Source organism: Pleurodeles waltl, chromosome 9 (genome assembly GCF_031143425.1).
Source record: "Pleurodeles waltl isolate 20211129_DDA chromosome 9, aPleWal1.hap1.20221129, whole genome shotgun sequence".
Lineage (NCBI taxonomy): Eukaryota > Metazoa > Chordata > Amphibia > Caudata > Salamandridae > Pleurodeles > Pleurodeles waltl.
In genome coordinates, this window is record NC_090448.1 from 394,248,809 (window position 1) to 394,263,673 (window position 14,865).

Here is a 14,865-nt window from a genome sequence, read left to right on the forward strand (position 1 = left end):
ACGGACCCACCAGATCAGCACAATTTATGAATGCTATGGGTCTGGAGGACGCTTGAAGAGCAAAATAGACAGCTAAGCAACATTCCTTTTTCTCTGGAGCCCATAAGACTTTTTTCCTAATTGATTACATGTTTGTCCCAATGAGTGATCTCAGATCACTACCTCCTGTAAGTTACATTTAAAATGAAAGATAGACCTTGAAAGGATAATAAGAAACGGATGGACTGTACTGGATATTAACGCTTTGAGCTTCCCTCCATTGATTGGGTAGGTGCAGCAGTATATTTTTTATTTGTTTTACCATTTTCTAGAGTGCACTAGTTCTGCCCCAATTATTTTATGCTCTCTTGATTAGCTTCATATTGGTCCCTTAGACATAGTTCCATGGATGTTACCTTCCTTATGATAGGTCCCTTTACCTTATGGACATTTAGTAATTTTCATGGTAGCTCAAAGTTTAATTTTAGGAATTTGACCTTTGAGCCCCTCTACTCTTACGGCTTACTACAAACAATTCATTTTCAGAATTCTGACTCTGAAGCCTTTCTACCCAGAAGGTCTAATTCTGGGGAACTGCCAATCTGAATGATGCCCCATTTGATTATCTTACCTCCGCTGTGAACGCGGCTACAATTCACCTTTTATTACGTAATCTCCCACCCCACTTTTAGTGAGCCTCGTAATACCATGCACAGTATGCAAACTATGCTAGCATGTAGCACTGCATGGTATGTTTTGAGAAATCTGCAGGCATTTGCGATTGTTCATATTTATGTCAGAAGCATGTCCTCTACACTTCTGCATGGCACTCACTCGTCGGGGACCACTCCACCTCTTGGATGGTCCACCTAGATTACCTATTTAGGGTTGTATGTCGGAACGCCGCCTGCCGAAACAACGAGTGCCTGAACAACGAGGTCGGAACACCGACATCGTTGTTACTACTAATGCCTTTACCACGAATGCCTTAACAACGAAATTTCGTTGTAAAGGCATTCCTGGTAAAGGCATTAGTAATAGGCACCCATTGATCCTGCATGCGTCACCCCAACCCCACCCCAATACCTAAAACACCCCGCCCCCCCAACCCCACCCTAAAACCCCCTGACCCCCCACCCCGCCCTAAAACCTAAAACGCCCGCCCCACCAACCACCGCCCCAAAACCTAAAACCCCCCAACCCCGCCCCAAAACCTAAAACCCCCTGACCCCCCAACCCCGCCCCAAAACCTAAAACCCCCGACCCCCCACCCCGCCCCAAAACCTAAAATGCCCCGCAACCCCCGCCCCAAAACCTAAAACCCCCTGATCCCCCAACCCCGCCCCAAAATCTAAAAACCCCCGACCCCCCAACCCAGCCGCAAAACCTAAAAAGCCCCGCCTCCACACCTAAAACCCCCCGAACCCCCACCCCAAAACCTAAAACGCCCTACCCCCCAACCCCCGCCCCAAAACCTAAAACCCCCCGACCCCACCCCAAAACCTAAAACGCCCCGCCCCCGCCCCAAAACCTAAAACCCCCCACCCCAAAAACTAAAGCACCCCACCCCAAAACCTAAAAGCCCCCAACCCAAAATTTAAAATTCCCCGCCCCCCCACTTACCTGAGTTGTCGCCTCATCATCCGCGTCGTCCTCCTCAGCCGACTCCCTTGTTTGTGCCTTAACCACGCATGTTTGTTGTTCAGGACATGCGTGGTTTAGGCACAAAATAACGAAGTTGTGGTTAAAGAAAGCGTTGTTCCGCTTTTGTTAACCAGGACTTCGTTATAAAAAAGTCGGCGTAGAGGTCGTTTCCCCCTATTCAGTACACTGTGCAGAATTTTCAGCATGTCCTCATCACAAGTGAATCATATTTGTTCAGCCTCAAATGCATTATAGGAACTAATTTCTTTTTCTTCTTCTCCTTCCTCTCTTTACTCTTATTTCCTTAATTTTGCAGGTCACGAAGTGTATTAATTGATTTATTGAATATAAATTATGTAGCCAGGCAAATATTGTATTGTTCTGATAATTATCTCATATGCTTATGGGATCGAAACGTCGTCAACCAAAACACTCTGACCCGCATGAATTTATAAAATTGCTCTTTTGGGTGCAGTAGTGTTTTATTTTAATATATTATTAACATAAATAGATAAATTACATTTTGATTCTATGTAATAGAAATCAAAGGAAGGGAACCTCGGAAATGTTTGCACTTCCTAAAGACCCATCTCCATTAAAGCAGAAAATGAGTTCAACTCGCTCCACAGTGAGTTAAACCCACGGTGGCAGAAGGGGTAACCAGGGTAACCTCTGACACATTTCATCTCATGCATGGCACCTGACATGGATGGCCACTGTCCCCTCTGATCTTCGCCCTCTGTATGTTAACCACTGGCATGCTGGATTAGGGTGCAGGAAAATAATAGTGGGATTTCCTGAGGTCGCAGTTGAACCCGAGAAGATTTCACTATGTGCAGACGACGTGCTACTGTATCTTTTTAAGCCCATTATGTCTCTGCCCGTGATTTTGTCAGTTTTTTAAACATTTTGAACAATACTCGGGCTATAGAATTAACGGGGAAAAGTGGATTTTATAAGAGCTGGGAGACTAGCCAGGTGTGGCGGGGGATAGCCCAGGGCCTCGAAGTGTTGAGGGTGGGATTCAGGTGCCTGGGTATTCAGATCACACAGCATCAGTTTGACTTTCTGGACAAAAACCTTCGAGGGAGGGGGCAGGGAAGTCTTTTAAGAGATTCAATCAGATGATGAACAGCAGCAGAAGACTCCGCTCTTGTTACTGGGAAGGGACACGATATTTAAAACGATTACACTTCCTAAATTCCTTTATGCCCTGCAGAATACCCCTTAGATGATGCCAGACCCTTTCTTTGATAAGACAGATAGTTCTCAGAGTAATGAGCGTAGGGTTCTAAGTCCACCTAGACAGCTCTTCAAACACTACAATGCTCAGTATATAATGCAAGCCTTTCACTTCCAGATATAAGAGCCTACTAACGGGCACTGCAATTTCAGTTTGTTAATGACTGGACATTCGCCTTGAGGGGAGACCAGGCGACAAGACTAGTACAGATCTCAATGGAACCACACTCCTATTTTTAATAGCTGTATGGGAAACCATTAAGGGGGGCCTTGATGGGCCCCGCCAAGGCTACTCTGGAGGCCTGAGACAGGGAACTCAGATATGTGGGGTGACACACCAAGCATACTAGGGAGGCAACCCACTTAAGGCAGGGGAACAGTTTCTCCACTTCCTCTAGGGAACTGTTGGAAGTGGGGAAACTGACAAAGATCAAAAAGTGGGACCTCGTTGCCATATCTTATTTGGGAGACAAGATGATTCTATAAAATCCTTTGAAGACCTGCAGGAAGAATTCAACTTGGCGCCCACACAGCACTATAAATTCTTCCAGCTCAGGCATGCACTGGGGGCGAAAAGGAATGACTGGGCAGATTAGCAACCTGTTGAAAAGCAGGGTTTACAGAAAGAGTTTATGGGTAAGGCTGTCTCATTTACTTACTGAACTCTCAATAATAACCGGTCTGACTGCTTGCTAAAACTTAGGACAGCCAGGGAAGCAGACCAGGGTCAACTGGGATAAAAAGTTGGGAGGCAGCACTGATACACTTACTGGGAGTGGCATTTAACTGCTGACGTGTATTCAACGGAAGGTACTCCATAAGGTATACTGCAACCCAAATAAATCGTACAAAACGGGAAGGGTGAAATCCCTATTATGCATGCATTGTTCTGAAGAGGATAGGATGCTTTCCCTTGACATCTGGAAGTGCTCCCCAATCCAAAGATTATGGACTATACTAATAGCCAAATTGTTAGGGGTCATGGAGGCCCCATGCCTAGTAGCCAGATCTTGGAGATCACATGCAATGTTGACCTTCCTAGAAAGCAATTATTGTTCGGCAACCTGGGATTTATAATAGAAATCTTGAGATATAGCCAGAGTGTGAAGAAACCCAACTGCCCCAACTAAACAAATGTGGTCAACTTGAAGGATGCCTTGTACGGAAACAGAAATGGCGGATCTTTGGAGGGAGAGGGTGCCTGCATACTTCTGCAAAGATATGTGGGGGACTGGCGGGCTTACAATAGTTTAGACTATTAGTGCCAGATACCTCAGGATAACAACTCTTCTTTACAAATGGTGGGTGGTGCAACACAAACTAATGCAGAACTGTACAGCAGTGATTGTGTTAGAGTTTTGAACCGATGACACCGTTTGTGATGGATTGTGCATATGTGATAAATTAAATAACAATAAAAACAGTTTAAAAAAACATTCACAACCAGGCAAAACACATTAATTTAACCTACACGAAAAACGGCCAGGTTGCTGCATTATCCCATACTTAGTCCCTATACTTTCTGTGATTCATTTCCGTTACCACAAAACTTGTTGATCTATTTTCTCTATCAATCATCTCACACATAAATGCACTTAAGCTTTGCTGGATTGGTGTAATTTCACAAACAACATCTGCTTTACATTCAACGTGATTGCTCTTTTTTAAAAAAAAAAAGTATTTTGCAAGTTTTTAAATGTCTATGTCATAAGTCTTGTGATAAAAAACATACGATGTTCAAAAAGGGTTATATGGCTCATTCACATAAGGATACATGTTTTTCGTGCTCTTTTTTGAAAATAATACTCTCATGCATACCCTGGATTAGTGGGGTATATTGCTATTTTTCTATATGTATACCAGGGAGAGAGTGCTCACTGTTCCTCAGCTAACACCAAGCCATATATATGATCATCATAGCCTCTGTCATTATATGTAACATATTATCGATGACTCTTGACTAGTAGGTCTCGCACCCAATCTGGAAAGCAAAGTATCAGTGAAGTCTGCTGTCCCAGTGTAAGGCTCCAGGAAAATCTCCCATATCGGTACGGCTCTCTCTTCCTGACACAGACGTCAGCGCTGTGGGAAGAAATACCTACTCTTCCCATTCACCACATACTTGCTTTCAGTAAAAATACAGTTGTTGTTAGTTGCTTTCTATTTTCAGTCTCAAGTGCGAGACTAAGAATATCTTGCTACTGGCAAAGAGTTATAAAGGCTAATTGTTGTAGGGTTGTTAATTCTGAGCTTCTTACACATTCCAAATTGTGTTAAAACCCTGTGGCTTGAAAAGGGGAACCTCAACTTAGTCCCTATGAAGATTAACACCCAGGAAGGTGTAAGTGTACATTTCTTCAAACTGACTGATAAGCAGTGTACTTAGAAGAGATTCGGTGGCTCCTTGTTACCACTAAGCACTGAGACCTTGAAGATAGACTGTGAGAGCAGAGATGAAGACTAACCACCTCACTGGCTAAAGAATGGCCTGAAAAACAATGATGAGAGTAGACTATAAAACTGCAGGTGTAATTGTTATTTATATTATTTAACTATACTGATGATAATAATATCCAACTATACCACTGATTACTACCCAGGCGCCCCTCTCTGATGCAATCTTGTTGTTTTGGATGTTCCTCACAATGGGAACACACTAGGCTTCTCATCCTGGACAGTCTTATCTTTAGCAGGTCAAGGCACAATGCTTTCCTCTCTCAGCAGGCAAGGTGACTTTTAGATAATACACAAACCATCAGCTCCTCCTGCAGAAGATGTGGACATCAGGTAATATCCCCTTGCTTCTAGGGCTGGCTGGTGACAAACTAGCCAGCAACTCCTTGCTAACAAAAAATCTTTGTGTAATTTCTAAAGGTAGTTCTATTTAATATTCCTCACTTCAGGTTCTGGATCTGCATCCTTCAGCCACCAGAATGCTGGCAATATGCTTCCACTGTCTGTGAAATCTATCCACATCCTCCATCTGGTGCGATGCTAAGCTACGGGCATCCAAAATTGATACTAATGGCTTCAATACACAACATTTGGCTCACCCTTAAGTAGTGAATGCAATAAAGGTCCCCACACCATTACATTTCAGCAGGTCAAACCTGACAAAATGGCAGAACAGTCTTAGTATTACAAGCATCAAAATCTGTTTGTTACTCTCCAGAAGGTCTAAACAGGTGCTAATTACTGTTACCAGTAAATTCTAAACACCTCGGTGTTAGATTTCATCAGATGCAAATATTATCCCATCTGATCCCAGGACCATCATAAACAGGCTATGAAGCTCTTTTTACAAAGGGAAGATTTCAAAGAGTAGCTATCAGATCCAGGTTAGCTGACAATTTCAAATGCTTTGTTTGATGCAATACCCACCCCTATTGCTGGGATCCAATAAATAAAATTGACACTCATAGGTCCACCCCCTGGCCTGCCTGGAAAATGTAGGTCTTTCTGCAAGTTAAACTACATTTCTCCAGGTCACATCTGGAAATCTGTGTCAGTTGCAGCTATACTTGAGCAGTCCTGGCTACACCTGTGATTTTGCATCTCCACTTCTATTTCAACACTTTTCCCCATTAAGACACAGTCTCCTCTACATCCCTATGAATTTGTAGGTGCTTCTTCACCAACCTGGATGAAGGTGAAACAACAAATATCTGACCAATTCCAGATTAGGAAGAGGGGCAGGGAGAAATTTGGGAATATCCACAAACTCATGTTTGTTGATGTTCACAAACTGTGAAGATGAATCACATCTTAAAACACACTTTCCATCCACTGCGATTTACTCCCAAATAATATTACACTACTGTGGTAATATACATGAGTAAAAGAGTTTCCAACTGCAAGGTCACCTTTTGTTAATTCTTTGCAGTCAGAAAACAAGCCATGTGCTCATCCAAGTCAAACTTCCAGGAAGATATTGCCCTTTTAGGTTTTGCCAACTGCTAGGGTAAAACCCCACCCATATGGGCGAGTGACTCCCTTCCCTTCCAGTATAACTTCTGCCCAGATGGGCGAGTAACTCCCATCCCTTTCAGGCCATTCCAGTATAACCTCTCCCCCCCTTTCCTTCCAATGAGAAGGGGGAGCCATTTTGGATCATAAACGGCTGCAGTTTACTTCGTACATCACAAATAGGCAACACACACGGTCCCTTTAGCTGCCTCCGCTGCCGCCAAACCTGCACCACCACCAAGATGCGGACCCAGCACAACACACCCGCAACAACTCTCTGAAACTGAAACTCCTGAAGTGCATCCTCCTCAATGTCCGCTCCCTCCATAAACACAGCACTGAAATCTGGGACCTCCTTGACAGTACCACCCCGGACGTTGCATTCCTCACCGAGACCTGGACCAACACTACCTCAAGCCCAGACATCCCCATCCCCCAGGGATACAAGATCACCCGAAAAGACAGCCCCAACCAACCTGGGGGGGGGGGGAATAGCCTTCGTCAGCAGGTCCAACTTCCACCTGAACACACACTCCAAAGTTTTCAAGAATCCACAAACCTGATGGAACACCTCCATGTCAAGCTACACACCAGCCCAACAACCTCCATCAGGGGAACCATCATCTACCTCCCCCCGGACCTCGTACACCATTCGCCGACTCCATCACGGGGAGACCACAACTTCCACCTCCAGAATCTACAAGACCACAACACTGCATCTCTCCTAGACAACCTCCTCAACACAGGACTCCAACAGATCGTGACAGAGCCAACACACTCAGCAGGACACACCCTTGATCCCATCTTCACTACAGGAACCTTCGCTACCTTCAACCACACCATGGATCTCTCATGGACAGATCACCGATGCATCCACTTCACCTTCAACACACCCACCATCACCACACCACCAACTCCAACCATTGTATAGAAACTGGACAAAAATAACCAACGATCAGCTCACCGCCGCCATCACCATAGCACACAACAACGACCCAAATACCACAGCATGCACCTTCCACAAATGGATCACCGACTGCGCCAAAACCACAGCCCCCCTCAAAAGGAACAACAACACCCACGCCAAAGAGAGCCAGCTGGTTCACCCCCGAACTCCGAGAATCGAGACACACTTGTCGTCGCCTTGAGAAAATCTGGAGAAACACCAAATCCCTAGAAACCCACAGCAACTTCAGAGCTGCGACCACCGCACACCACTAACTCATCAGAAGCACCAGAAAGAAAGCTATACAAGACAGAATCTCCTCACAAGTACACAGCAGGAAGAAACTCTTCAGCATCAAGGAGTTCGCCCAAGCCAACAGTGAAACAACGGACATCCCAATATCACAGGACCTCTGTGACAGACTCAACACCTACTTCCACCACAAAATCAAGACCATCTACGACAGTTTCAACAAGGACAGCCTATGGGCAGAACACCCTCTACCAAACCCCGACACCAACAAACCAACAATCTCCACCTGGACACCCCTCACCACGAAGATACGCTGAAAACAAAGAAGTCCATACACTCCGGAGCCCCCACGGACCCATGCCCCATCACTTCTTCAACAGAGCTGCAGACACCACCGCCCCCAAGCTCGGCCTCACCATCAAACGCTCACTAGCTGCTGCCACCTTCCCCGACGACTGGAAACACGCCAAGATCAATCCCTTCCTCAAGAAACTCTTGGCAGCCACCGACCTCAAAAACTTCAAGCCCATCTCCCTACTTCCATTTCGTGCGAAAGTCATTGAAAAAGCAGTCAACAGCCATCTCACCATGTTTATAGAAGACTACAACATCCTCGATATCTCCCAATCCGGATTCAGGTCAAACCACAGCACCGAAACAACCCTCATTGCTGCAACAGATGACATCCACTCCCTACTGGACAAGGGAGAGATGGCGGTACTCATCCTACTAGTCCTCTTTGAGGCTTTCGACACAGTCCCCCATCACACCCTGATAAGAAGACTCCACAAAGCCAGCATCAGAGACAAGGCCCTCGACTGGATCCAATCCTTCCTCTCCAGCAGAACGCAACAAGTGAGACTCACCCCCTTCCTTGCAGATCCCACACCCATCACCTGCGAAGTGCCTCAGAGATCCTCCCTCAGCCCCACACTGCTCAACGCCTACATGGCCCCCTAGCCACCTCCGTACGAAGCTACAGAATAAACATCATCTCCTACGCCGATGACACCCAACTCATCCTCTCCTTCTCCAACGAACCCGACAAGGCCAGACACAACTTCCACGAAGGCATGGAAGCAGTCGCCAACTGGATGAGAAACAGCTGCCTTCAACTCAACACAAACAAGACAGAAGTACTCATCATGGGCCCTCAGCCCAGCGAATGGAGCGACTCCTGGTGGCCACACTCGGAAACCCGTCCACCCCGCCAGCCAAGCCCGCAACATCTGAATCATCCTGAACCCTGACCTCAGCATGAACCATCAAATCAGCTCAGTCACCTCCACCTGCTTGCGCCTCCTACGCAAGACCTTCAAATGGATCCCCCTCGAACATAGAAAGACCGTCACACAAGATCTCATCACCAGCAGATTGGACTACGGCAACTTACTCTATGCCGGAATCAACAAAAAAACTTACCTGTAAATTGCAAAACATCCAGAACGTCACCGCCAGACTGATCCTCGACCTACCCCGACACTGCCCCATCTCGCAACACCTACATACACTGCACTGGCTCCCCATAGAGAAAAGAATTACTTTCAAGATCTCACCCATGCACACAAAGCCCTCCACAACACCAGACCAGCCTACCTGAACCAGCGACTCAATTTTTACATACCACACAGGACCCTACGCTCAGCCAGCTCTCTCTTGCAGAAGTACCCCGCATCAGGAAATCCAGGACAGGAGGACGCTCCTCCTCCTACCTCGCAGCTACCGCCTAGAACGCCCTACGTATCCACATCAGACAAACCACCTCCCTCCTCAGCTTCACGAAGGAACTGAAGACATGGCTTTTTTAAACCACCTCACCGGTATACGCTACACTACCAGCCCCCCAGCGCCTTAAGACCCTAACAGGTGAGTAGCTGCGCTTTACAAGCACTGATTGATTGAAATACAGATATACAATCACAGCATACAAGTTCAATGCCATGACAGGTTTATGTTACCTTTCAGTTCCTTGTGTTTATAGTTACTTCACTAATCAGTTTTCTTGCACAGCCTATTCTCACAAGGGGGCCTCTTAGACAGTGTTCCAGCGGCTAGGCTTCTCTTTCTACGGAATCGCAATGGGCGCCACTTGGCATTGCCCAGGTTGCAAATGCTGTGTCCGCTCGCTGCTAACCCCCTTGCCGGCCCGTTGCTGCTCCCTTGTGTCCCTGCCGTGAGGTATCTCAAGGACACTCCTTGAGCAGCTCTTCTTTTATAGGGTACGGTGTTATCTGTCCGGTTGTGTCTTTCCACCGCACCTTGCCCCAGAGATCTGCAGACGTTACTTACAATGAGGGTGCTCCTTTGGCACTTACCTTTAAGTTCCATGTTCGTCTTCCACATGCCTTATTGGCCAGTTTAAAGCACGCCGGCCAATCAGGGCACCTCCTTTCACAGGTAATGGGCCCCACACATTCAGTTGATCACCGCCCTCGTGGTATCAGACGTGGCCTTAAACAGGTCTGCTGCGCAACCGGCCCACTATCCAGAGACTTATTTATTACAACTCACAAGAAAACAAAATGTATCAGTGCTTTAAGAGTCCATGGATAAAACATTAAGGCCCTCATTACAACCCTGGCGGTCAAAGACCGCCAGTGCTGTTTTGTCGGAAGCACCGCCAACAGGCTGGCAGTGCTTTCCTTGAAATTACGACTGCGGCGGAAGCGCCGCTGTTGCACCGCCGGGACCGGAGGTGCAACTGCCACTTTGGTACCGGCGGTTTCCCGCCACTTTGGTACCAGCGGTTTTAATCCCCCAGGGCAGCGCTGCCCAGGGGATTACGAGTCCCCCTCCCGCCAGCCTTTTCATGGCGGTATGAACCGCCATGAAAAGGCTGGCGGAAAGGGTAGTCGTGGGGCCCCCTGCCACGGCCCCATGGAGTTTTTCACTGACTGCAGAGCAGACAGTGAAAAGCGCGACGGGTGCAACTGCACCCGTCGCACTGCCGCAACACCACCAGCCCCATTTGGAGCCGGCTCTTGTGTTGCGGCCGACATCCCCGCTAGGTAGGCGGGCGGAAACCAGGTTCTCTCCAAATGGCAACCGCACGGCGGATACAACTTGGCCAATGTTGTAATGAGGGCCTGAATGCCTACCCCATGCTGAAGATTGGAGGGGTAATCATTTTCAAATTCAATCCAACAAGTGTTTTTATGTGTCCTCTGCATGAGTCGATGAGTGCTAGCACACGCACTCTAACTTTCTAGAGATATTGTGGTGAATAAGGGTCCTGGAGGCTACCCATTGCTTACTATTCATGGGCTTCATTGTCACTCTTCTTTGCTGCCTAATTTGCCAGCGTGTGCCAGGCATTTTGTCCTGTTTCTTCTGTACAGCATGGACCAAACACAGATTAATTCATTTTAATTACTGTCTGCCCGCTGCTCGTGCTGTGACTGAGGTACTATTTCTTCTTCCCTGCCAAACTACCCCTTCCACTAACCCCATCCCTGTGTAGATAACGAGCTTGTCTTTTTCAAAGATGGCTTACATAATACTTCTTGCACCTAACTGAAATATGTACTTTAATAAAGAAAAAAGGTTTATGGGTTGTAATGCAGTTGATGGGAAATTTGGGCTTGGTAAGAGCATTCACGCTACAAAGACTTGCGATGTAATGATCCAATATGACACTCATAGCAAACATTTCAACAGAAGGACTAACGTGGTTTCAACTGCTAAAATGGCACAGGAATATCAGATAAAGCAGCACTTTTTCTTCATTTTTCCTTGAAAATGATGAAATAACTCTGCCCCGTTTCTTCTTCCCTTCCCTTCCCATCCCTTCTGACCTGTCTGTTGCTTCTTTTCCTCCCACCCACCCTGTTCCAGTTTCTTTTTCGCAGTCTGTTTTTTCTTCACCTTCGCCCTCTCCCGTCCTTGTTTTTTATCCCCTCCCACCAGACCACAGTCCTTGTTTTTCTCCACCCCGTCCTCAAATGACTGCAGGAAAAAAAGTGCTATGATGCAGCCAGGACTTGCTAATTCATGTCACTTTTTTGCTGTCCTGTTCTCCACCCCCACACGCCCTTTCATTCTGCACCCACACTGCCCTCCTGTTCTCCACCCCCCACCGACTGGCAAAGCAAATAGCTTGCCTAAATCCAATAGGCCCGGAGCACCAAAGATGAAAACAAAATAAATTAATATTTCTAGGTTGAAATACCAGAGCCAACATGGCCAACTTACCATTAAAGAAAACATTTTTCTTACGTCTTGGATTTCATTCTGATAGTTACCAATTTATAATCATGTTATGCTAAAAGTGTGATACCACTTACTGGAGCCTGTTCTGTCCCCCACCACCACGGCATCTGACCATGTTTAAAGAATTCACTCAAGTTGTGTAAGTCAGGGGCTTGACTGGATGTATGTGTTTTCTTGTCTTCACAGAACCTCAGTCTTATGTGGGTAGCATGTTTTGTTCTGCTGTGTCACTATAAGGACAATGTATGCTTATTTTACTTCACTATTATTTAATTGTCAATCACAGCAAAAATACTTACCATGATGTATATTCCCTAGGCTGTCCTCTCCTTGTGCAGAAGGCAGGAAATCCTCGTTTCACCTGCATGCTGCAGAGCTACTTTTAGTTTAGGAGGGATCCTTTATCTCTACCTTTATTTGCCCCGATAAACGGCCAAGACGTTTGATAGGCTAGGTTATGGGCAGGAAAATAGATGTGAGGGTTATAGCGCCTTTACTTTTTTTTAATCATACCTAGAGTAGATACAATAAAGGAAAATACCATTGGTTTACCCTAAGTAGTTTTTTTTTATCCCTGCAATCATCCAGGAATTATAATGAATCTGGAACTCCCTCATACTTATGAGGTGGAGTCTGCCCTAGTTTGTACCATCTTAGCAGGGTGGGGCTGAGGAAGCCTATGATGAAGCATGTCACATTAGGTGGGTGAGGCTTCCTCATTCAGAAAAACGGTATCCCCTATTTTAACTTAGGGATATTAAATACAGAATACTAATTTCTTATGTTTCACCTTTTGCCCCGTGTCTTTTGTGTTTAGATGTTTTAATATTTTGGAGGACGTACAATGTGCACTTTTTTTCCCTCTTGATCTCCTCTTGTGATTGTATAAAGCCAATACCTCGCCCATAGGCCCTGGTTTTGCCAATGCTTGTTTTCATAATACTTTTCTCACCTATATCAACTCTAGCAAGAACATTTCACAACCGCAAACATGAGGCAGTCCTGTTCGGTGAGCATCTCTTGTGCATTTGGCAGCTGTTGACATTGGTCACTACGCTCCTCAACAATGGTCATCAGAAATCCTTTTAGAATCCTGATTTTCTATGCATTAGGGTAGTCAATCCTCCTTTGTTTGACAGATTACTTGCTTGTCGCGCAAGGTAAACCCATCCATACCACAGATCCCTTTGGTTACATCATACAAAGATTGTTTTTTATGAACAGTGGTTCCCGGCCAATCCCCATGGGAGTCTTTCATGATTAGCTTTTTTGTAGAAGTAGGCTTCCTTTTCCTTTTCAATTACAGAGGTAGCAACGTTGGTACACTGAGAAAACAAATGCTGATATGAAGGTCTGCTATCCACGGGAAACCTTCCAACAACCATTCGCTGCTTTGCATATTATGTGCATATTATGCACATCGCAATAGGTTGGACATTTTATTTAACTGAGATCCTGAGCTAATAGTACCCAACTCAATGGCACATGGTTATCACCCTCTAACGCGTGACTGGTGAGCAGGCCTAGTTGGATTTCAAATGTGGACCGCTAATTTAGTCACGGATACATTAAGCATCCTTTCAACTTGGAGGGCTAAATGACCAGAAAATCTTTACAGCGTATACACACTTAGCCCCAATAATTTTATGAAGTACGGACCGACTTAATACGTTTCTTCAAACTTGAAATGACTATTGGAAATCTTTTTTTTTAAACTTTTTAGCATCCGAGTATGCCTTTATCGAGCATAAGAGGCTGTGTAAACTTTGCCCAATATTAAAGGCATTCCAAACCACCAAAGGCTCTACACCACAAATGCAGTAGCAGGAAAGATAGCGTAAATATAGAGCTTAAGATGTTGTTTTCGTTTATGAACGGTAAAAGACGTCGCTTCTTACACTACAGTATAGGTGACTAGTTGGGGTAGGTGTGGTACTCACCAGGTGTGCAGCTGGGTAAAATAATTGGTATACCTTATTCGTATCATGCAAGGGGTTAAAGTAAAACATGCATTTTACCTCAAGTTCCTTGACAATGCTTTCCTTATTTTCAACGTCTTCAACACTGACATGGATAAAAAAAATATTATTCATTAGTTGGGATCTGAAAAACAGCTTCTGTCAAAAAGGCTGCATTGTTTAAAAGCGCTGGAGCACATTTTACATGCTTCACAGTGCATTAATCTCAAAACTGACACAGTGCAGGAGGAAACACAGAACAATCCAATTATCATACAAGTGGGGTACTGTACTAATAGTGTAAGAGAAGTGTTAGAACTGAGAAATCCAACACCCCTTCAATAATTGCATTTTCATGTTCAATAATAGATTTCTCATGTTATCTGTGAATTTGTCAGGACACTGCCTCTGTGAAGAGAATTCAAGCCCCTGGATATTATGACTGCCTGTGTGAATGCATGTGTGTGAGAAACGAAGAGATGCATGGACCCTCTAGTGAGATCAATCAAATCTGTATATTATTCTGAGATGGTGGTGTTAATCATGGTATGTTTTTAATATGCCCAAGAAAGAACAGTAAACTGTTCTGAAAAAATTAAACGAAAACGTTTCATTTTTTAGTTTTGTAATGCATCTCGTTTTCCTTTAAGGAAAACAGGCTGCATTACA

General features: G+C 45.3%; 1 protein-coding gene across 1 annotated transcript in view; it reads right to left on the minus strand.

Moving 5' to 3' along the window:
- The window catches only part of MAJIN (membrane anchored junction protein), a 378,916-nt gene that overhangs the window by 266,948 nt on the left and 97,103 nt on the right, over window positions 1-14,865 (minus strand). The window contains exon 3 of the mRNA XM_069207529.1: window positions 14,257-14,302. Within this exon, the coding sequence (XP_069063630.1) occupies window positions 14,257-14,302 (46 nt within the window). The remainder of the gene's footprint in view (window positions 1-14,256; window positions 14,303-14,865) is intronic.